The following is a 24,218-nucleotide window of genomic DNA, read 5'->3' as shown; positions in this document are numbered from 1 at the left end:
GCATCAGTTGCAAGCTAAAAGTGATTGCGGCATAACTAAACCAGCTGGGGGAAATGCCGAGCACAAGCAGAGAGAGGGACTAATTTAGAAACTACTACAGCAGGCGCGGGAAAAGAAAAAGGAAGCAGAAGAGGGGGGGTACCAATGTGGCCCTTAAAGGGTCTTTGGAAAGGTTCGTTGTTAGAGAAGAAACAGACACGGGTGCCGAGATCTTGACGACGACAAGGGTGCTGGCATTGAGACGCCTGAAGGTACCGATAGCATTAGCAACAGCGGTGATCGGCAGATCTGTTCGGTTCTGTGCGTCTGTTTGCGCAGGCCAGTTAGGGAGCTATTTCATCACCTGAACACTGCTCCCTGCCGCCACCACTACACACAAGAACCCCCCCACCCTGGGCCCTGGGCCCCGCCCACCCCTCGAGATGGCGTGGCATCCAGGTACTGGCCAGGCTCACACCAGCGGGCTGCCAGCAGTGCGCTGCAGGGTGATTGAGCTACTGGCAAGTACTTTATATACTGCCTGGTATTAGCAAGGTTCCCAAAGTGCTTCGTTTCAATACCACATCTGTACTACCCAAGAACTGAGTAGGCGCTTGGTGCTTCATTCTTATTCAAGTAAATGAGTGAGAAACAGAAACTAACACAGCGAGTGGGATGACACACAGTCCTTCAAGAAGACGTAAAAGCCACTGGAGGGGACAGTGAATCCAGACGTGCTGAACTAGGCAGGAGGACAGTTCATTCAGGCAGGTGATTCTCTACCACTAACAGTGTGGTCAGGGGAACAGAGCAGCGCGCAGGCAAACCAGGCACGAGGCCCACCTGCGGCAATCAGAAAACCAGCAGCCCCTTCCCTGGTCAGCCAGACACAAGGCTCCAACTCTACAAGTGTCTCTTCAGAGCCAGGACGGGGAGAGCAAGCCTATCAAAATCAGCTTGGGGTTAAAACGGGACTCTGACACACAACCAAGCGCAAGACAGACCAGGGGCAGACCTAGCTGGTAACCGAAGGTGCTGTTCAAACCTCAGACATGTAGGTACAGGGGGGAAGACGGACAATTCTGCCATTGTGGGAGGGTTGCTTATCTCACCTTGTTGGGATGCAGTCTGTATTTAAGGAGGCAGTCATGAAAACTGGAAAGCCAATGATGTTACTATATTTTCGGACAAGAACACAAACAAGAGAGTCACCGTAGTTCAATCTGGGAAAACCGTTATGAGCTCCGGTATATAGAGCACAGCACTTTTGCCATTTTTCTAGGCCTTTTTCATACAGCAAACACTCTTTGCAAAGTCCTGTCCTGGTGTAAGAGAAAGTCTACTGCCTTGATACAGCAGTGACTGAGGTCTAATTCAGGATGCTGAGTTCTGTTCTTCCCAGTAATTGAAGTTTTTAAAGTTACTGTCTAAGAAACCTTCCAGCATAATGACAGCTGTTCCTGACCACAGCTCTCGGCAATGACAGGGCAAGAAGCTATGGGCTCTGTACCTGGTGGCCAGGCAGGGCTCTATATCGTCATGTGTAGTACTGTCCCGACTGGTTGCATCGCTGCCTGGTGTAGGAGCTGCTCCGCTCGGGATCGCAAAGTACTGCAGAGGGTGGTAAGGTCAGCGCAGCTCATTACTGGCTGTGAGCTACCAAGCATCCAGGAGATCTACTCCGCTAGATGTCTTAAGAAGGCCAGGTCCATTCTCAAGGACCCCAGTCATCCCAGTCACAAACTGGTTTCCCTCCTACCACCCGGTAAACGGTACCGAAGCATTCGGTCAAAGTCCAACAGATTACAGAACAGCTTCTACCTCCAGGCAATAAGACTGCTAAATAGCCAACCTGCAGCTCCTTCAGCAGATCATCTGTAATGGCTACATGGACACACAGTTTTCACTGTATTCTGCACACTGCACTACTTGGACATAATATTGTAACACTGACGGCCCACAGGCACTGTGTAAGAGCCGGCGTACCAGAGCAGGTGACGTCGCCGCCCTTCCCTGTGATAGCAGGACCACAGCTACTGGGCTGTAGGGAGATCTCTCTTCGGCTCACCGGGCTGGGTCCCTGCTGAGTGACGCTGGAGTCCCGGGTTCGAGCCCCCGACGGTGGGGGGCCGACCTAATGCGGCAAGGGTGCCCGCCTGAGCCCCTGTTGCATTACAATATATTACATACACCCTGGACACATACTGTAGCAGCTCTATATTGAGTATTGTCCGAGTTAATTTTATTCAGTTTCTATTGCATTATTATCTATTATTATGCAACCTTAGTTTTGTGATTTTTAACCCCCACCCCCCGGTGAACTCGTAGAAAAGACATTTCATTGCCAGCAACTACTGCTGCTGCACGCTGTATCGTTGTGCATTTGATAAATAAACTTTGATTGATTGACTGACTGTATCTACATAGAGCAACGAATGTAACAGCACTTGTGACACATGCTCATTGTACAGCAGACTCATCTCCTACCAGCTGGGCATGTTCCCATCCACCTGTGTACATTCCTCTCAGTTGTCCTATATAGGCTTACCACGAGCTCTCAAGTTCTAGCTTATGACAATATGTTTTCAGCTTTTTCCTGTTATGTAGACAACTTATTATTTGCCAAGTGCACATGCATTAACATCACATAAAAGACCTCCAAACCTTGGCTCCTTGCTGATGCCTGCAGTTTCAGAATTGCATGTCGGTCTGTCATTGGACGCCTGCTGCGATGAGCGAAAACAATAATATACACAGCGTGCACGCACACACACAGAGTGAGTATCAGTGTTGGGTCGGAGAGCTCGGTAAAGTGTGATACAGTTTAACGCGCGCTGTGCACGCTGGAAGGAGGGTGCTGGCGGAGTTGGTCCGGACATGTACCTGCTCGGGGATTTCCCACTTTGGGGGGGTTGGGTCCCCCGTCCCCCTTCCCCCGTCCCCCGCAGGCAGGGGTCTCGAGACAAGCTGTCACTTCCGGGTGACTGAGCAATCCGCGAGGCGCGGGGGCCCCGCAGCTGCGGGGCAGGACAAGGGCGATTAGCCCGTCGCTCATATGGCGATCGGCCCTGGGGAGAGGATTCGGGGATTCCCAAGAAAAAAACCATTGTCTGAGATCCTTTACACAACAAACAGGCCTCGGTGATGCTTCTGCTGCACGGCTACAACGACCGCTATCAACTCGGCCTGCCCCCTTCATTTCAGAGCCTTGCTGACGTCCGTAAAGCTACAGGGTTAATAGGAAAAACTACCATCACTTTGTGCTCGCTTGTGTATAACACACGTGCTTTTTAAAACGTATACGATATCTATCCTTGTTAGTAGATCCCTCAATAATAGTGCTGGATTTGAACGCTGATGCATGCAGTTCATGTTCGGTGACGATAATGATGATGGTTATTCTTAATTATGATAATTAACATAATTAATGGTTATTATTTATACAGTGCATTATAAACTACAATATTATCCAATTCTACTCTCCCTTCTCGGTATTTATAACATACGGGATTACGTAATGCTATGAAATATCAGGGATATACTGTTCACTAAACTGCTCTAATCCTGGTGACGACGGGGATAAATTGCATTTTGTGTTCTGAATAAAAACAACCGCGCGCAGTACCGGCAGTTCTGGGGGAGACAGCTCAAGCCGATGCGGAGTCATTCACAAAAACCAGGAGCCGCTCAATCACGCGCTGCAGCTGCGCGAACCCTTTCCACGCGCCTGTCCCGAGCTCCGGCCTCCGTCTCCCGGGAAACCGCCCCTGGCGCAGCTGCCGGCCCCGGACCCCGCCCGCCCTGGCCGGACACGGGGCGCCGCGAACAGCGCAGGTCCTGACCGCCCTCTGCCCCCGCTGACACCGGGGCCGGCCCGGCACCTCCATCTCTCGGGGAAATAGTTTCACAGCCCCTTCCGCCGATGCCAGTGCCGTTTTGGTCGTGAAACAGGAGGGAAACACTTTCAAGAGAGGGAAAGGCTTTTCTGGAACTGGGCCGAAGGCGAGGTACCAGGCCTGGGGGTGTTACTTCTGCTGCCTGTTTGTGAATAGAAGTCTGGATCAAACCCCTTTATCAAGATAAGCAGTTGTTTGTTTTTAAAAAAAAAATCTGAAAAACTCAGCTGACCTCCCAGGTAACATGTAATTCCAGGGGCTGTTTCTGCCATTGCTGGGATGCTGTGTTTTCTGCACAGCTGTAACAAAAGCAGGCCCAGGGCTCTCATTCAGGGGTGCACATTAACAACGGCCCCAGATGAGGGGTGTCCCCAGTCCGGGCCAGGATACAGAAACGCGCCGAGCTGCCGGTGAGCTCAGAGACTGCTGGGGGTTCACACAGACGCCCCAGGCAGGGGCAGTGCAGACAGATGACCGGGCATCTGTGGTGCGACTCTGGCGTGCTGCCAGGCTTACAGGAATGACCTCCTCTGCCTCGATTCGAGAAGAGACCTGCAAGGCCAACAGAGAAACACACACCAGAGGTCACAATTCATGATTCCTTACACTTCTATAGCACTTCTATAGCACTTTTCTGGACACTCCACTCAAAGTGCTTTACAGGTAATGGGGATTCCTTCCACCACCACCAGTGTGGGATCCCCTCCACCCCACCTGGATGATGCGACGGCAGTCATAGTGCACCAGTACACTCACCACACATCAACTATCAGTGGGAGGAGAGCAGAGTGATGGAGCCAGTTCAGAGAGGGGGATTATTAGGAGGCCATGATTGGTAAGGGCCAATGGGAAATTTGGCCAGGACACCGGGGTAACACCCCTACTCTTTTCAAGAAACACCCTGGGATATTTAGTGACCACGGATGTTATGTCTCATCTGAAGGACGGCGCCTTTTTACAGTATAGTGTCCCCATCACTGTACTGGGGCATTAGGACCCACATGGACCGCAGGGTGAGCGCCCCCTGCTGGCCCCACTAACACCTCTTCCAGCAGTAACCTCACTTTCCCAGGAGTCTCCCCTGCAGGTACTGGGCAGGCTCACACCTGCGGAGCTCCAGTGGGCTCCAGCTGTGAGCTGCAGGGTGACGGAGCTGCTGTCAAAGCGGACACCGCAGGGAAGAGCACTGATGAGGTTTCAGGACCAGGACCTGGCTCCTGTCAGGCGAAGGCTGGAGGAGATCCTGGGATCGATGGGCTCCTCGCAGCTGAGCGGCCGATCGGCCCCTCGGGCACCTGGGATCAGTTCGAGGTGTGCAGGGCCTGACGTGGACGGCCCCGCGGAGGGCTCGGTGCAACTCAGCCGACGTGAGCACCCCGGACCCCGCCTGCCCCTCCGCGCTGTCCTGGCCGGACACGGGGCGCCGCGCCCAGCGCAGGTCCTGACCGCCCTCTGCCCCCGCTGACACCGGGGCCGGCGCGGCACCTCCATCTCTCGGGGAAATAGTTTCACAGCCCCTTCCGGCGATGCCAGTGCCGGTTTGGTCGTGAAACAGGAGGGAAACACTTTCAAGAGAGGGGAAGGCTTTTCTGGAACTGGGCCGAAGGCGAGGTACCAGGCCTGGGGGTGGGGGAGCCCGCGGAGGGCTCGGTGCAACTGAGCGGACCGGGGGAACGCGGTTCGAGGCCTAGGGTTCGAGCACTCTACAAGACTTCGACGGGTTCGGACTCGTGTGACAACCCCCCCCCCCACAGTGCAGAGCTCGTGTGAAAGCCCACACCTGCCACCTGCAAAACCAGCTGGAGCCCAGCATCGCCCTGCAGCCCACAGGATCCACAGCCTCCCATCCCGGACCCTAAACACTGTCACACGTTCCCACTCCGATCCAGCACTGCAGAGGTCTCTGGAAAGGGAAAGGTCCAAAGTGGGACAACTCAATGACGCCACATCCGATCACAGATTGATAAACATCTCTCGCGTCTGGCATGATTTCTTCTTACTGCCTGGGCGGATGGCGGGACATCCCGGGGACTTAAATGCAAAGCAAAACGACAGAGCGCGCTGCTGTTTGGAGATAAGCGGCTAGGTGTGTGGATTTGTAAAGCAAAACAAGTCGTGAGCCTTAGAAAAGTTCCTGCGTGCACGATTTGAACGCCAGCTGCTTTTTACGTAGCGGTGCATGTATCTTTTAATGGGGACTGAAACGGGAAAGAAAGGAAGAAAAAAGAAAAGGTGCGCCTGGTGCGTCCTTTTTGTCGTTCCGTTGTGCACAGAAGACATAAAAAAAGGAGCAGTCAGACACAAGACACCGTGACGTGCCCTGCCCGCACCGCCGGCCGGCCGGACCCGCGGCGCTCAGGCTTCAGCGCCAGCGCCGCGCTCGCGCCGCGTACATGTCAGGGCATGACTCGCGCGGGGGGCGGGGCGTCCGCGAGCGCCGGCCGCCACTGAAAGCAGAGCGGGGCGCGCGCTGCACGCAGAGGCACGGCGCAGCCAAACAGGGAGACAGGGCAGGACAGGACAGCAGCGGACCGGACCGGACAGGACAGCGGGCAGGACAGCGGGCGAGCGGGCGAGCGGCTCACGGTCTCCGACCCGTCGGCTTCTGCTTTGCGAGCACAAGGATTTGTTTCGGTCACCGTTTCATGTAACGTTTCGGTGAGTGAGAGTTCTTCTCGGTTTCTGCATATGCCAGGCGCCTGACCGCTAGCCAGAAGTTGGGCTGGGGTTTTGTTTTGCTTCGCTGCAGAGTAAAGGGTGACCTCCTTATGTGCATTGCGGGACTGTGCGGCGGGTTCGTGTCCGGCACTGTTGTGGTCGCGGACAGCCCAGGGCACTCTGATGTGAGTTTTTCTGGGGAGGTGGGTGGGTCGTGAAGGGGTGACATGTAATACTTTGAACTCCGAGCGTAGCAGCCCTCAGAAATTCTGACACTCAGTGTGTTGTAATTCTCGACCTGCGACCCCTGCAGTCGCGCGGTTTTAAGGTGGAATCGGGGTGTCAGAAAGCGAAGGAACGCGACCTTCCTCCCCGCTGCCCGGGATGCGGTTTGATGTTGGTGGCTGAGTGCGGTGCTGTTGTTTAATCGCGTTGGTCCTGCAAACGTGTGCCCCCGCGCACGGCTTGTCTCGAAAAGGCAGCGAGGGCACCACTGCAGTGTCAGTACCCGGGTGGATGTTCGAGGGCAACCGAGGACTCTGCCCGCATGTCCGACAGGGACGCGCCAGGTCCAGCGTCTACACTTCGGGGACGCTGTGCTGTGGTTCAGAAAGCTACACTGTCCGCGACGCGATCTGTCTCTGCGTTCGCGTGTTTTCAGTGACAGGCGTGTCGCGGCTCTGCCCTGCTCCGCTCGCGGGCTGCAGGGAGACTCAGCTGTCCCGCGGGGTCCCCACTCGGCACACGGTGATGCGGAAGACCGGACGTGGGGTGGCTTTCGCGTCTGTTTCACTGCTTTTTGAGAAGCGAGATCGCAGTCGTGTGAGAGACGCTGTGACACAGAAGGGAATCAGGGAGATTCTGAATCGCGTGTGAACTGGCGGTGCAGAAAAGCACGTTACTGTCTGTTAAAGGCTCTTGCACTGTCGCCGGGTGTGCACGCTGCAAGTCACCCCTACGAGGCGTTGAAATCAGGTTTTTATTTGGGCGCCTGACCGGCGCTCGATCGGTCGTGTTATTGATCGGAGCTTTGGAAATGCGTGGACGATATAGACCAGTAAGTGGGTCAGAGATCAAAGACTGCTCCTCTGTCGTTCTGCTCATCGTCTGCACACCCCGGCGGGACTCGTATGCCTCGGAGCACCTAAATCCCGTGTAGAAAAACTCGCGTGTAAACGCACTGAAAACGTTGGACAAATTGGCGTTTCTTGGTCTTTGGCTTTCATGTAGCACACGTCGCAGACGGCTGATGTAACTTCAGATACATGCACATATAGTATATTTACACGTCTTGCTTCAGTATTTCCATTTTATTTTTTTAATGGAGCGTTTCTCCCACGTAAACACTTTTTCCACTCGATGCAGCGACCGATAATGTTTTCGGTGTTGCAAAACGGAAATTTGAGCGTTCTTGCTTTCGTATTAAAAAAAAAAGGGCAAAAGATCTCGCTGGAGCGCGTCTGTTTTTATCGTGGAGGAATTGTGAAAGAGGGGCACGCTTCTCTCGAGGCGTGTCGTCGCGTGTTGCGCGGTCTTGCATGTGTGTGTGTGTGTATTTTGGTGGCCGTGTGTTTGAGCGCGCGCCGCAGCCCGGATTTGTTTACAAACAAGCACACGCACACGAGGGCGCTCTGCACTGCCCTCTGGCGGCTACGTGTGACACAGGCTCCCGGCTCGGGAAAAACACACGGCGTTTGGCGGACTGCCCGTGCCCGCGAGTGTTTACGGATTTCTGCGAATGTATCAGGATGGCCAAGCAAATAAAAGAGTTGTATACATACACCAGAGACGTACGAGATGGGCGCGTGTTCCTGAACACAACCCCCCGTGTAAATATTAAGAACCCGAAGAGATGATTGCAAGTCGAGCAATATAAACTTCAGATTTGTGGGAGAAAAGCAATGTAAAAAACAATTGGGATAGTTACATGTTTTACTTTATAAATTGCTTCTAGGCAAACGAATAGCGATAAACCAACCGTGCAGGACATTACATGTGTTTTGCTGTGGTGGTTGCTGAATGGCACCTTACTGTGGATTTTTACTGGGGAAGTTTCAGTTCCAATTATAATACACATAAACATGACCAAGTTTCAGTGACAAAGGCGACAAACTGAAAGCGCAGTTGTTCATTGAATGCAAAAAAAAAAAAGGGCACTAACGGAAAATCTGTTGGTTTCTCCAACCAAAATTAGATCAGCACAGTTTCCTGTCTGGTTACAGAACTCGGCTCCGCGTGTTTTGTATCGAGGGGAAGCGAACATGAAAGGCAGATTTCTAGACCCTGGTACGGTTTGGATCAGACATGTTCACGGAGCTGTTTCTCCCTGCGAGCGCTGCAGTTCACTCGGCCTCCACCGGGGGGCGACACCCACGTTTTGTTTCGTTCCAGTAACGTGCAGGAGTAGGCTGGGGAGGGGGGTTGTGGGGGCAACACGCATCTGTTAAGAAGGAAATCGGAAAAGGATGGAATCGCTCGGAAATCAGTCAACCAAAAACAAAAAGACGTAAACGAAAAAGAACACACTCAGACTTGATCTGTCATTTTTTGGGGGGGAGCTCATAAAAGAGGAGATGTTTCTCACGGGTGTGTGGGTGGACTTGCCTCTCCCTTGCATGCAAGTTATTTGGGAGCCACAGGCCGATCCCAGAACCTCATCGGGGGACATGTCCTAGCGGACCAGCACTCGGCCCGCCGGCGAGCCCAGCTGTGCAGGAACAGAACCGAGTCTCCCCCTGCGTGGTAGCCGGGCACAGGCACGCTGCTAGCTGCTGCCGGAGTTTTAAGGACACCAGGTTCTCCATATGCTCGGCAACTGTATTTACATTTGAGTGGGCAGACGTGTTAGACCGACCTCTTGGGGCGGAGCGGCGGATCTGTGGCTGAGGACCTGCGCCTGTGACCGGAAGGTTGCCGGTTCAAATCCCGCGGCCGGCAGAGGAATCCTACTCCGTTGGGCCCCTGAGCGAGGCCCTTAACCCCAACTGCTCCAGGGGCGCCGTATAAATGGCTGACCCTGCACTCTGACCCCCAGCTTCTCTCCCTGTCTGTGTGTCTCATGGAGAGCAAGCTGGGGTATGCGAAAAGACGCATTCCTAATGCAAGAAATTGTATAGGGCTAATAAAGAAACATTATTATTATAAAGCAGACGTAGCTAATTGCTGCTGGTAAAACCCGGAATGCGTCAAAATGCCTTGCATCGGGAGCCTTATTACCACCCGGCTCTGCTTGACTGAGGCCGCCGGGCGATCGGCTGCCCTGCGGTCCGGGATCTGCTGCCCTGCTCCGCGTGGAGTGACGGATCTGTCTCCTGTGTTGTCTTTTCCCGGGCCGCCGCAGACGAGCCCCGTCATGGCCCGCGCACAGAACGACGGCATCGAGGGCAGCCGGGGGCACAGCGGGCGGCACAGCTGCAGGTTCGAGGCCATCCGTGGGGACTCCTGGCGCCGGGGCTCCTACTACCCCCGCATCTCGCAACTCCCCCCCCGCCCGTTCGTGGGGCCCCTGCGGGACGTCGCCACCCAGACTCAGGCCCCGGGCGCCCTGGGCGGCGTGCCCACCTGCGCCGCGCCCCCCGCCCGGCCAGGGGGAGCCCCTGGGGGCACCAGCAGGGCCAGCACAGGTAAGCGAGCCGGGGTGCGGGAGGACAGCGGGGAGGTGGGGGGCAGTTCGGGGGAAAGCAGAGCTGAGAAACGCGCTGGAGAAGCAGACGCATCTGCAGACACATCTGCCTTGTATGTTGACTAACATCAGGTTTACCCCGGTGTCCTGGCCAAATTTCCCCCTGGACTTTACCCATCATGGCCTCCTAACAATCCCCCTCTCTGAACTGGCTTCATCACTCTGCTCTCCTCCCACTGAGAGCTGGTGTGTGGGGAGAGTACTGGTGCACTAAGGCTGCCGTGTGGTGCTGCACATTGGTGGTGATAGTGGGATTCACCATTACCAGTAAAGCGCTTTGAGTGGAGTGTCCGGAAGAGCGTTGATAAGTGTAAGGAAGTCATATCGCCCTAAAACAGCACATTGCTTCCAGACGGCTCCCAGGTCTACTCGGCTTGCTTTCCAAGGGAGTACCGGGGGTGATAGGCCAGCTGTGATGTGATGCTGACCACATCTCCTCCACCTCCAGTGTCGGATGGTCGAGGACATGGTGGCCCTTGCCCCCCATTCCCCCAAGGGCCTTTATGGCCTGAAAGGGAAGCTGCCTAAAACAGCACGATGGGCCCCCGACACCGGGCACCAGTGGTGGGCAGAACCAGAAGCCAGTCGGCATGCAGTGCCCTGGGAGTCTGATGGCCTCTCCCTGGCCAGTGTCCTCCGGCACAGACTCGCTCTGCTGACGCCAGGGGGCGCTCACGTCCATACAGAGGGAGCCCAGGTGGGCGTCGCAGCTCAGACGGGCCGGGGGCAGTCCCAGCGGCGCGCGAGAGGTCGCGGGGAGGTCGTCCGACCCCTCTTGACAAGAGGGCGCGACCCTCACTCAAAAACGCTTGGGTTTTTTTCCACGTCACTGTGCGTCGTATTGTGTATTTCGGCGATTCGTTTTACGCACCCGAAATGACTTCTGGAAGCTTTTAAAGAAACTCAGACGCACTGAGGTACAAGTACACAAAATATTGAAGGGATGATGCAGTTTGCTCCACTGCTTGATTCCGATGGCTGGTTTGCATTGGCCTTGAATTCGTCTTCGGAAGGACTGGAGGTGTAGCTGTGAAGCCGTGCTGATGATGGGCCGCCAGCTCTTTCGCTCATTTAAGTGGGGGGGAGAGATTTCCCCCGTCCTTTTCGAGCACGAAGAAGCAGGGGTAATGTCTCCCCAGTGGGCGCAAGATCCCGTCGTCCTGATGATGTCGAAATTCAGCGAGCGCACTTAGGCTGAGCTGCCCCTAGGGCCGCGCCGCTGAGCGGGGGAGCACTGTCCCCCTCGGTAGCGTACGGGCCAGCCCGGGCCCGACACGTCCGCGCTGTCGCACAAGAAGAGCCCCGAAACCGAAACCTGGGCCCGTTGTTACACAGCGAGAGAGAAAAAGTGGAAGTAAGACTGAGAGCTCCCCGCGAAGCAACAGAGGCACGGATCTGGGGCAGCAGGGTGTGTGATACCCGTCTCGCGGCGCCCCCCGCAGGCCGCAGCACACAATAATGTAATGTTTCTTTATTAGCCCTATACAATTTCTTGCATTAGGAATTCATCTTTTTGCATACCCTAGCTTTTTCTCCAAGGAGACACAGACAGGGAGAGAAGTCTGGGGTCAGAGCGCAGGGTCTGCCATTGTACAGCGCCCCTGGAGCAGCTGGGGTTAAGGGCCTTGCTCAGGGGTCCAACGGAGTAGGATTCCTCTGCTGCCTGCAGGATTTGAACCGGCAACCTTCCAGTCACAGGCGCAGATCCTTAGCCACAGAGCCAGCGCTCCGCCCCAGCAGGGAGTCGCTTGGCAAAACCTCTAAACAATGGCGTTAACGCCGAGGCGCGCGGGCCCATGTGATTTCACCTGCACGGGGTCAAGTGCGCCAACACAAACTGGCGAAGGCTGGCGCAGGGAGCCGCGCAGAAGGCACCACAGCGAGGGTCAACAGAGCCAGGAGCGCGCTCTCCTCTCCTCCCTTCATTCTTTATTTTCTCCATATTACTGCCTCTGTCTGCAAGCCTTTTTCTGCTCAGGACTCCTCTCTCTTTCCTAAAGTCTTCACCTCTCTCTCCGTTTTTTTTTCCCCTCTCACTCTCTCGCCTTCTCCTGTTTTTCCTCCCTCTGTCTCTGTGATGCTGCTTCTCCCTTCCTACCGACAAGGCCCGCCTTGCTCACCTCATAGCCCGACCTATCCCAGCCTGCTCGGCGGGGCTGCCGGCCAATGAACGAAGCCCATTTCTATAGGCTCTGGGCCGCGGTTGCCCTGGCAACAAGCCAGCCTTCTCCTGCTTCCCCGTTCGGGGCAGCTCTCCTCCGTCTGAGCACCAGCGTGCGAGCGGACGTACAGAGCCCATGCCACACCATAATGAGAAACAAAACATCCCGTTTCTCCCGTGCCCCTGCAGTGAAGCTAAAGCCAGCCTTTCACGTGAGCGTCTGCTTCTGGCCCTACGTCATGCAAAATAAAGCCAAACTACCAGACAAGACTACTTCTGCATGCTCAGTGTGTGTGCTTGTTTCCCCCTCTCTCTTTTCTACGTCAATGCTATTCAGAATATCCTTATGGCAAGGAAGTGTAATTGTGGTTATTTTTTCAGTTGCATTATTACAGCCAAGGTGCTGCAATACCTGTGACCTAGATTAGCCGTGTCAAAGAGGTTCTGAACACTGATGCAACAACAAGGTTGAAAATGAGAAAATAAAGCCTTGCTCCCACACGCAGCGCATGCCTGCACAAACAGAAGTGATCTAGACTCTTTAAGCAGATTAAGAGATTACATAAAGTAACTTTTTTTTTTTAAAAAAGGAGAAGGTTGATTATGACAGCAGAGCAACAGAGAAATCGGCCCTTGAGCAGAAGGAGCAGGTTCGCACTTGACTGTTGAAGCAGCTGGGGCTGAGACTGACTCAGAGCTGTTTCCTGTTGGTTTCTGGGGGCTGGGGGGGAGGTTCTCCTCTCCCTGTCCTGGACAGCCTCACACCTGCAGGAGCCTCAGGGTGGGGGGCAGATGTGGGAAACATCTGGACTTGCTAGTGATGAATTGAAAACACAGCTTGGACCGGTTGGGTCATTCTGAACGCGCAAACAGGACGAACACAGGACAACGGACAGGCCGGCGACGCAAACACCAGAGGACAAAGTGCTGAAAGAGGCCGTCAGTCCAGACAGTACTAGACTCCTAAGAGCCTTAAGAAGTCACAAGTTAAGCAGGCGATCCGGGGAAGGAGGGGGCTGGAGTGTCTATCTGTGCCTTAGAGCAGAGCTTCTTAAGTTCATCCACAGGAATGACACGAGGGAGGGCTCAGGCCCCACTTGAGACTCGCAGGGCCCTGCCATATTTAAATGAGCTTCCCAGCAGCAAAACAGACAGGCCTGCTGACGCCCAGCCAGTGAAGGAAGTGTGCCTGGGGCATAAGGAGCAGTCTCTGGGGCATAAGGAGCAGTCTCTGCGCCTCCCTGCGTTACATCCACACCACACGACCTTTCCTCATTTCAGCCCGAAGGCTTGGTGAAAGCCGGTGTCTGTCCTAACGCCCGTCCCTCATTGCACTTCCTGTGCGTGTGTTTGCAGGAGAAGAGGGGGCCGCACGGGGGCCGCAGACGGTCGGCGAGGACAGGCCTCTGCCCGACCTGCTGCTGGGGAGGAGCCAGGGCCCCGCGGACCGCGGCGCGTCGGAGGACGAGCTGTCGGGGAGGGTGGCGGAGCAGCTGAGGATCATCGGGGACGAAATGAACGCCATCTACCTGCGGAGGAGGGTGGGTGCCAGACCGGGCTAGCCCAGGAGGGGGAGGGGATTCTGACCCGAGATCTGCTCTTACATTACCATGGGTTTTTCTGCAACCGCCTTGCCGCGGCGCCCAGACCCCGGCAAGCTTTACAGCACTCCTGTACACAAAGGGTGGTGGGGGTGTGGAACTCGCTCCCCCCAGCCGCGGTCCTAGAGCCGGGTACCCCGCGCCCTTTCAGGCTGCTGCTGCCCGAGGGCCCCAGATCAGTCATCTGCTGCAAAAGCAAGCGAGCGAGATGGGCCGGGGCGCCCTCCTCTCCTTTTCTCGCTGTCCCCGCTCGGGTTCTCGTGCCTCTCCGGCAGAGTCTCGGGGAGGGAGGCCTCCGCGCGCCAGCACGCGAGCGAGCGAGAGTGATGTCAGCCCGGCGCGGAGCTGGGGGGGGGCGGCCGGGATAAGCCAGTGTTTACTCACTCAGCTGGCACAGGGGCTTCTCACGCGATGCCTGTCTGCCGCCCGGGGCGGGGCTGGATACGCTGCCTCAGTTGCGACACTCGACCAGCAGCGACTGATTTGCTGTTTATCTTTCCGCCGAGCCTGAAGGCGAGGGAGACAGAGAGACAGCCCGACATGGCACACGGCCAGACCCATGGAGAACTCCACTGTATTTATTTATTTATATATTTTAAAGTAATATATATATATTTTAAAATGAGCATCCTAAAAAATAAGCAGTACTTCCCTTGCTCCCTCTTTGTCCAAGGTATAAGCTACTCAAAGCCAAACTACTCCAGATGCCGTTGGTGTCTCTGTGTGCTCCGTTTTGTGCAGGGTGTTCTGCGCCACCCTGCCTGTGTCAAAACTAATTCAAGTTAGTAAGGCAGGGCTGTCTGTTTTGCCCTTATGCAAAACCGTAATGTTTAGAAGGTTCATACAATAGTAAAAACCACTGCACAGGGGTTTCTAAAGAGGGGTGTAAATGCTCTCGCCTGTGTGGGTTTTCAAAATTTCAACAAGTGCTCCTCAGTGGATTAAAGGCAAGAAGTTTAACCAACACACAGTGTTGTTGCTGCTTCGCACTTCCTGGCACGAGCACAGCACTTTGCTTCTACAGCTGTGTGGCTGGTGACGAGGAGCCAGAAGGCACAGAGACGTCGTAAGGCGTTATTTACAAAAAGGGAGAAAAAAAAGGGCTGATTAACTTCCTCCTTCAGCTCAACAACTGAAACCAACCCGCAGGACTGGAAAGACGGGCACGAGATCGCATTCTCCCGCCCCCCCCCTCTCTATCGCTTGTCTGTCTCCGCCTGCTGTCTCTCTGTCTGTCTGGGACCTCCTCCGCCCTCTCCCCCAGCCCCTCCCGCGCCTCTCTCTTCCCTGTGTCTGTCGGGCTGCTCGTCTGCGTCCGCCGCGCTCTCGGTCTCCTGCCCTGGTGTTTAAAAGCGAGCTGCTATTTTAAGCCGGTGAGTCAGAGCAGCTGCTGTCGTGTGGCGCGACGCGTCTCCTGACTCCTGGCGCACAGATCGCTCCTCACAGCGCTAAGGCACGCACGCGCACACACACACACAGACACCTGCCTGTCTGGCTCTCTCAGTTTCCATGTAGTGTCTGGTGGTTATCAGTGTCGAAGCGGTGGAAAAGTACGATGATATGCACAATGATGTGCAATAAAAGGAACGGACAGGTGCTTCCAAGACAGAAGTCAGAGAGTTTTTTTTTCTGTTTGTGTTTTGCCTGGGGAAGAGGATGTACTTGTGTCACGTTTAAACAGCGGCACACAGTAGGTAATCAATTTAAATAACCAAAGGGTGTCACCTATGGGTGTAAAAAAAAACGGTAAATCTACAGTGCTTGTGGTCTAACACTCCAAAGTTTGTGCTAGGCATCATTAAATGAAGTTTAGATTGACCAGTTTATTGGCCCTATACAATTTCTTGCATTAGGAATGTGTCTTTTCGCAGACCCCAGCTTGTTCTCCATGAGACAAACAGACAGGGAGAGAAGCTGGGGGTCAGAGCACAGGGTCAGCTATTTATACGGCGCCCCTGGAGCAGCTGGGGTTAAGGGCCTCGCTCAGGGGCCCAACGGAGTAGGATTCCTCTGCCGGCTGCAGGATTTGAACCTGCAACCTTCCAGCCACAGGCACAGATCCTGAGGCACAGAGCCACCGCTCCGCCCGATGCCACTCCCTAGATGGCAAACAGATCGCCCAGCTCTCTCTCCTCACACTTCTCGTTTAATAACATCAGTCCTGCTCGTCGACAGTTTCGATACTTGACCAAGGCTGGGTGAAGGGTGTACATTGGATTGAGCAAAACCCCCTGCCCGCCAGCTTCCAAAATAGTCCACATGCCAGCCAGTCCCGCACCCTTCCACAAACGTGCTTCGAATACCGACATTCTGCGTGAGGGTCTGCAAGTCGCATTCCTGCACGATGAAACAAGAGACGAACCAGATGCCTTCCGTTTCACGCCTGGTGTTGCCTCACTGACATTTTACTTCTGCAAGTAGACAGACTCAGACAGATACAGCGGTTTATCTGCCGTATGTACATGTACACATGAATCACACTGATCTCCCCGGACATGCACAGAGCAACAGACAGCACACCACACAATCTAAACAGTACATTACAAAACAGTTCATAATAAACAGTGACAGTATGGACAAACAGGAAGCAAGCAGAACAATAAATATGCTTTTGCCAAGCCCCAGCAGGAATCGCACCTGGGACTTTCCAGGTGGTCGGGACGCACTGTCCCGAAGTGTCACAAGAGTGGCAGATGGGTGATGTCGTATTTTTCAAAAGCAGACTCGATGAGAATAGAACAGCAGCAGCACCACGCCCCTCCTGCCCTCCGAGGTCTCCACCGGTCATTCCCAGGCACAGGGCAGTGAGGAAGGACTGCATCGGCGGCAGCCCTCCCTGTCCCGCCCCCCAGCCCTGGGATTACGGACCAGGAGAGCTGCACTGGAACGGTGTCCAGACAGGACAGGATGCTGGGATATGGGGGGAGGCAGGGGAGGTGGAGGCTGTGACAGAGCTCTTCGGAAGAGACACCCTCTCTAACCGCCCTGCTCTCTCTCTCTCTCGCTCTCTCTCTGTATTTTCAGAACGAAGCCCAGCCCTGGCAGAACTGGCGCGGACTGTGCAGAGAACTGTTCAACTTCATCACAGACACACTCGCTGCACTCTACCTGCCGGGACTGAGATGAACTGGGGGAGAAGGGGAAGGAAGTGAGGGCCGGGGTGGGGGGGCTGGCCTCCCCCTTTCTTCCACAGACACCCGAGGCCGTGGGAGGGGGTGATGGGAGTTGATATTTGAGGGTCACGTCCGCTGGAATCGGATACCCTTTTTTCGTTTTTTTGCCCTTTTTTTTTTTAAACATTCCGAGAAGAGATGTAGCATCAGGACGCAAGCGCTGGATGATTCCTGTGTTTCCTGGGGGTACGCCACTCTCCCCTGCTTGCCAACCCTTCACCGGGACTCTGGACCGGAGCGGACAGGCACATTTCTGAGTCAGGACACGCTCGGCTTCACTTCCACAGGTATCTTCTCTATAAAGACGAGCCGCACCAAGGCAGCACAGGGGGACTAACACTAAGGACAAAATGGACAAGCTGTGCAGGGTCGTACACATACGCTCAAGCATAATACTGATACGCCACGGGGTGCGCTGGAAGCACTGTGGGAAAACTGGACAACTGTACTGTGCATCTCTGCCATTCATGCAGCAGATCTCCCTGGGCACACGTGCACCCAAACCTTCTGCATCAGAAATAAGGCTGGGAAAGGCTGAGGGACTCTTCAGCCTGTCTCATTCTCTGACCAGTTGTGGCACGAGCCACGTCACCGTGCCGTTTCCCTGAGAGCTGCTGGAAGGAAGGCGATCGACCCCAGAAACAAAATCACTCGCAAGGCAGTGGAAATCAGATGTCGCGTGGTCGGGGGTAGACGGGCCTCCCCAGACTGGCCTCAGGCTTGCTTGTGATCCCGGTTCATTCTCTCTGTTTCCCTATAATGGGATAAACGTTTTTTTTTTCAATCAGTTCAACTACACTGGAAAAACCCTGAAGAAGCAGCAGCAGAAGCAGCAGAAATAACATAGACATCAAAGGAGCAGGTAAAGGTTAGTTCTGCGCTGAAAGGAAAAGAGACACAACGTTTCGGCTGTGGCGTCTTCTTCGGGGGAAGACTCAGGTCCACACCTGAAGGAGGCTCCACAGTTGAAACGTTGTGCCTCTTTTCCTTTCAGCATGAGATTAACCTTCACCTGGTCCATTGCAGCCTAAGCATGCTGACGCAGCTCCCTACTAGAACTCAGTACAGACATCGCTCTTCTACAGGGGATTGCCAGTCACAGGGCCCCTCGGCATGAGCTATGAGGATATTTGCTGATACACTGCAGATATCGGTATTGTTGTGGATACCCGACACTGGAAAATGAAATTGTTATATGTAAATACAGTTCATTTTAAGCATTTTGGTTCAAACATGTTAGCCTGAGTTCTCTGCCTTGCCCTCCTGTTCATCGGTAGCCCTGCAAACGGTGCCCCAACAGTGAACTGGTGATCCAGACCAGTGGGAAATGCTTATCCTAGAGTTGGCTGGACTCCAGAGGATTGTTCCTCAAACTCCTGCTCTCTCGCGCGCGCGGAGGCAGCCTGGGATAGCCGGACGAGCAGGGCGCTGGGGCCGGTGGTCCTGGCCAGGGAGAGGGTCCCGCTGTGCTGCCAGCACGCTTTCTTCTGCTGCCTGGTCAGACAGCAGGAGCCTGAAACTCTTGTCCAGACCCCCACGGCGTTGCCCACTGGAAAAAAGGAGAACATCGCCTCCCTTTCGGGAACGCCGACACGGTAAAAAGAAGGAGGTGCCTTCTCGGAAGCGGAGAGGCTGGGCTCGGGGGACGAGTCACGGGGGCGGCTTGCGGATCCTGTCCGGACCAAACCCCCCCCCCCGGCTGAGCTTTGAAAAAGTTTAGTTCCTCCTTTGCGGCCGGTTCTTGGTCAAGCGTTTTGTAGGGCGTTCGCAGAGGTCGAAACGATGAAGTGGTCGCAGCCCTTGTCCGAGAAAGTCAGGTATTTCCGCCCGAATCCCAGTCTCGATCCCGATCCGAAATCTCCCAGGTGCCTCCTGCCGGCGGTCTTCTGGTCAATGGAGTCTCGTACAGGGGAACAGGAGGACAGGGAGTGCAGACCTGAGCCACTTGGCCAGGCGCTGTTTCTTGGTTTACGGTTTATTTATTGATGTAATTTATTCTGTGGACCGATCCCATGCTGAGCATTGCAAGTGCAGTCCGCTGATCTGCCTCCACCCTGTCTGCAGCTGCCCAGTCAGAGCTGGGCCAGGGCTGCAGGCCGTGACCACTGGATTCTCTGTTGAAGGGTTGGCATTACAGTACTGTACGGAGTGTCGGTTGGAAAAATGTTGTTTTCTGATAAAGAGTTGTGTACATTTGCTATTTGACATTTTTTTCTATGTGAATTTTGTACATCTTTTACCCAGACAATAAAATAAAACAAACATATCTGTGGCATTCATTCTTTTTTAAGAGCATTGTAGAGCAACACTACCCCTGTACAGACCACTACAGCACTGACCTACACCCTGGGCTGCACACAATGTAGATGGCACACCAGCCAGGTGCTAAGTTCACCAGGCAGGAGGCTCTGCTAAGAATAAACAAGACAACTATGGTGGGATCAGTTTGGAAGTCAGAAGGCATACGTGCCATTTAAAAACATGCCCCCCTGCAGTGACTCCAGCGTATCTGCCCGCCTACACAAACACAGGAAAGGGCACAGCAACCAGACCCTGGCACAGACGGGCACAGACGCCGACACAAACAAACTCCTGCACCGTTCGCTCCGGCTGCCACGGCACTGATGACAACCAGGCACGGCTGCCGCAAGCCCAGGGGCCCAGCGCCAAGCAGATTCCTGCACCAGGCTTCTGGACATCAGACCCGGACTGCGTTTCCCAGCATCCCCTGGGGGGACGGAGAGGAGCGCTATCCTGACATGCCAATTTCTGGTGGCTGAGACATGTCTTGGGTTACATTGCTAGGTAGACAGATGCTGAAAAGACCTGCGGGCTCTAACATCAACAGAGCCCTGCTCTTGGTGGAGAGTCAGTCACGAAAAACCAAATCTACAGTATCTGTGGTTCAATTTAGGGTCCATTTAGGCACAGACTTGGAGAACACAGCGAGCCTGATCCCGTGCATTGAACAACTGGCAGGAACAGATACTTGGAGGTGAACGATAATGAACACTGGGCCAACAGGGTCACTGAACAACAACATGCACACCCAGAGTATTAAGGGACACTGGGTTTGTAAATATTACATTTTTAATAAAGAACACGGGTGAATACTAAAAACAGGAATTACAGATACTGGAAAGTACTGGGCTCTAGACAACTGAAAACAGACACATGGCAAGATTGAACCCTGGGCTATAATGGTCACTAGACAATGCTGAAAACTGAGAAATAATTAACATTAGACAATATACAGAACATCAGACAAGAATAGGCATTGTATTGAACATGGGAAGACAACACTATTCCAGCTGCACATTCAATTATGACAGGGTTCTGTATGTATTCTGCCCTAGTGCTGGCAAAGAAAAATACATTTATTTTTTTTTCCTCAAAGACACCTAGGGCTTCGATGGTTCTCAAAATTTCGATATTTGCATAGATACAGTATGTAAAAAAGATGAAAAGAGATGGTTCTGTGTAAATGAGACGCCTAAGCAGATGAGTACAAATGTACGGTAAATCATTGCCTGTAGCACTCTTATTACTGTATTAGATCCAAAATAATGACTTCAATAGCTTTAATATGTGGCAAATTTGTTTGAGTGGAGAGTGATGTAATACAAGTTCGACCTGTTTCGGAATTGCAAACAATGGGGAAAAAGAACACACCTCAGATAACAGGGATAATTAATATTGTTTTCAGGAAAATACCAGTTCAAGTGCTTAAGTAAGTGGTTAAGGGCTGTGTTTTTAAATCACTTTCTGCTGAAGTGCAATTTGAGAGGGTGTTGTGGAGCTGTGCGCGTCCTGGCCCTGACAATATGATATGGCATATTGCCACACAAGAGTCAGCTTTTAATGATACAGCAGAAAGATGAACAGTCAAACACTCCAAGAGTCAGTTTACCTGTACAGTCAGGGCAGGATTCTGCCAAGCAGAACGTCTGGCACTGTGTACGGATCTTGAAAAACTTTTATAAATATGGCAGGCTTCTATTACTATGAGATAATCATGTCTGTGTATTATTTATGTTAATAATTAACAAATTGTGTCATTATGTGTGTATTAATCTCAGCTAAATATCAGACATTGCTACTGTAGTCGTCAAATCAGGGTTTTGTGGATTTACAGAAGGTCTGAGTCCTCAGGGTGTTGAGGAGTGTTTAGTGCATTCTGGTGCCTCTACTTGAGCACTCTTAGACTCAAAGGATATATGAAAAGAAGATTACTTTAGCTACAACACAATGCATTGTGCTGCATTTAGTAAAAGAAATCAAGTACTCTATATAATTACAGAAGTACAAATTCTCGTACTTAATGTGATCATGAAGGATCTGTAGCCTATAGAATTATTTAGTCAAACAGAAGGATCCATCATCAGCCAGGAGGATATTTCAGTGCTGCTCTGCATTCTTGACGTAGAAGGCATTGTACTATGATGAAGAGATTCTAAACAGAATTCAGCTCCCTCTCCAGGTATTGCACATGCAGGAATGCGTCGCCTCCTAATTGAACTGCATATGCAATATGATCCAATGGGAAATTTCTTTGAAATAATAATTAAAAAATATTCGCATAACACAGGACAATAACTGGAAATATCGAGACAATGCAAGACCAATAGCTAATGTACACAATGAGCATTTAACTCAGGTGCTCACTAATGAAGAAGCCAACAACGTGCCAGTGGAAAGACAAGGTTGCCTATTAAATTGTTATTAGTGTAGAACAAGAGGAAGTGTTTCAGATATTAGAAGCACTCGAGATCAATATATCCCCAGGGCCTGATGGTGTCGTACTCAAGGAAACGAAAGAAAGGTCAGTCAAAAACAGAAATAAAAAATCATCAGTCTGAAACTTAATGAGATTTTGTACACTTGCAGGCAACCGTGTCAGTGAAACCAACACAAAAAAAAAACTTGTTTCGTTGGCAAACGCCTTCTGTGTTTTGTCACACCTATATCATCTGCACCAAGCATCTCTTGACCAACATCTTTATCCTAAAATTACTGTCTGCATGTTATGAAGAAATTCTGTATTGGAGGAAAACCATGGTCTGGGTCTAATGCACGTGTGTTTGCTCTGAGGTAAAGTAGTGATTTTCGCGACTCCAGAGCTCACACGAGAAAAGATTACTACGGGTTTAAAACACCATCAGATGTTCATCGTGGCTCTGGCAATGTGTCGTGCAACCGATTCGTTCAAAAAGCCTGTGGCGAGTGCTGGCACCTGGTGGAACACCAGGAAGATCTTTAATACAAATATCACACACAGGGGGTACAATTGCATGCCCCCTGAATAAGGAGAATGGATTCTACTGCCCCCAGTCTTGGGTGCTTTCTCAGTGCCCGTGTGACAGACGGAGCCGGGCCGGCAGGGATGTGGACACATTAATAGCTCACGATGAAGACACTATATCGCGCAGGAGGCTTTCTTTCAGCGGTCCTGCAGGTCTTTATAGCCAAAGACCCCGAAGTTCTCACAGTGCGTGCATGTGTGTGGTCTGTGACGCCCAGGTGTCCCAATCAGAGGTGTCTCGCTGTGTGCCCCTCGCTTGCTCGACCCTGTATCGGATGCAGCAGTTAGAAGCTGGACAGATGGCCAAACGACCATGTGAGAGAGCGTTCAATGAATCACCTGCAGCGATCTAATCATCAGTTTCCCTTCAGGATCAATAAAGTCTTATCTATCACTAAGTGTGCGTCTCTTGTCAAACGACAGAGGCCTTGGGGGTCTCTAGTGGCGGTGACAGCTCTGACTGTCCCCTTGCAGACTAGCCTATCTCAGGGAAATGCCTGTAGGACAGCCCCCCCTCACACGCACCCCCAACCTCAGGGGAACAGCCTTTACCTTCCGCAAGTGTAATCTTGGGGAAACGCACATCACGCCTTCCCCATTTCAGCAGGATTCACGGCCCCGTCTCTGAGGACTGCCTATCACACACCGTCAGTCTCGGGGGAACGGCTTGAATGTGCTCGCTATCTCACGGGAATACGTTTGACCCACCCCCTATCTTGGGGAAGCCCCTCGAACATTTATACCCTGCTATGGCAGGAGCGCCTCAGGCGAGCTTGTAATGCACCCCTTATCTCATGGGGATAACTTTCGTGCAACCCCTATCGCAACAGGCGGACTAATGTGCGCTCCCCATCTCAGGAGGATCACTTTTACATCCTCCCCATCTACCGGGACGCGTGTCCTTGTTTGTGAGCTCCGCTACCGAAGCCAGAGCTTCATGCCCTTTTAACACCACCTCTCCATGGCAGGCGTACTCAAAACCAGCTGCAAGAGTGAGACACCCACCACCTGCCCCTGGCTTGTACCGATACCTGCTGCCCACAGGCCGCAAAGGGGCCTCGCAGCAAGAACAGGACCCCGCAGGGGTACGAGCGAAGCTGGGACCCGTGCGGGGCGACTGTGCCTGTTTGCAGGGGGGATGTGGTGCAAGCTGCCGCCGCCGTCGTGGCCTGGCCTCTCAGAAATGACACACGGCCGCCGGCGCTGGCGTCTGCCCGCATGTCCCATCTGTCACCCCCCCACCCCCCCAGCAGCTGCTCCGGAACGGGCCTAATGCTGCTCCAGGTCAGGCAGCCACCCCACCGCGGCGCGCGCCGCGACACGGGACCCCCCCGGAGCGACTCGGCAGTGCTCAGACGGAGCCGGGCCAGACACACCGCAGACCGGAATTAGACCGGTTAAAATCCGGACAGGCCCCGTCGGGCCCAACAGCTAAACAACATCCGATGTCTAAACCTAGCCTGCCGCCAGACGACCCCGGCAGGGATTTCCTCTGGAAGACGTGGAAGTAACAGACCCCAGAGCAGGACCTTCCCCCTCTCGAGTTTAGCAACACAGGGTGCTGACCCACTCGGACAGCCGTACCCTGAAATCTACAGTTCATTCTGTCAGAATACTGAAATCTGGTACGAATAAACACGGGACGATAGCTACGCCAAAGGAGCCGGAGGGCAATGACATAACAGCGCCAGGGGTGTGTGCAAAATGTTTCAGCAGTGTCCTCTGCTTCTGTTGGCCATAGGAATGTTTTCCCCATGGATGCGTAT

At 53.4% G+C, this 24,218-nt stretch overlaps 1 protein-coding gene across 1 annotated transcript; it reads left to right on the top strand.

The window, feature by feature from the left end:
- The first annotated feature begins 6,298 nt into the window (after positions 1-6,298).
- bbc3 (BCL2 binding component 3) lies at positions 6,299-19,416 on the top strand. The gene is made up of 4 exons (XM_069186366.1): positions 6,299-6,533; positions 9,874-10,156; positions 13,733-13,917; positions 17,002-19,416. Exons 2-4 carry the CDS (start codon positions 9,886-9,888, stop codon positions 17,101-17,103), a joined length of 558 nt encoding a protein of 185 aa, XP_069042467.1. The 5' UTR covers positions 6,299-6,533; positions 9,874-9,885; the 3' UTR covers positions 17,104-19,416.
- Positions 19,417-24,218: the final 4,802 nt, after the last annotated feature.

Source organism: Lepisosteus oculatus, chromosome 3, assembly GCF_040954835.1.
Source record: "Lepisosteus oculatus isolate fLepOcu1 chromosome 3, fLepOcu1.hap2, whole genome shotgun sequence".
NCBI lineage: Eukaryota > Metazoa > Chordata > Actinopteri > Semionotiformes > Lepisosteidae > Lepisosteus > Lepisosteus oculatus.
Note: the sequence above shows the minus strand (reverse complement) of the source record. Positions and strands in the feature narration are given on the sequence as shown.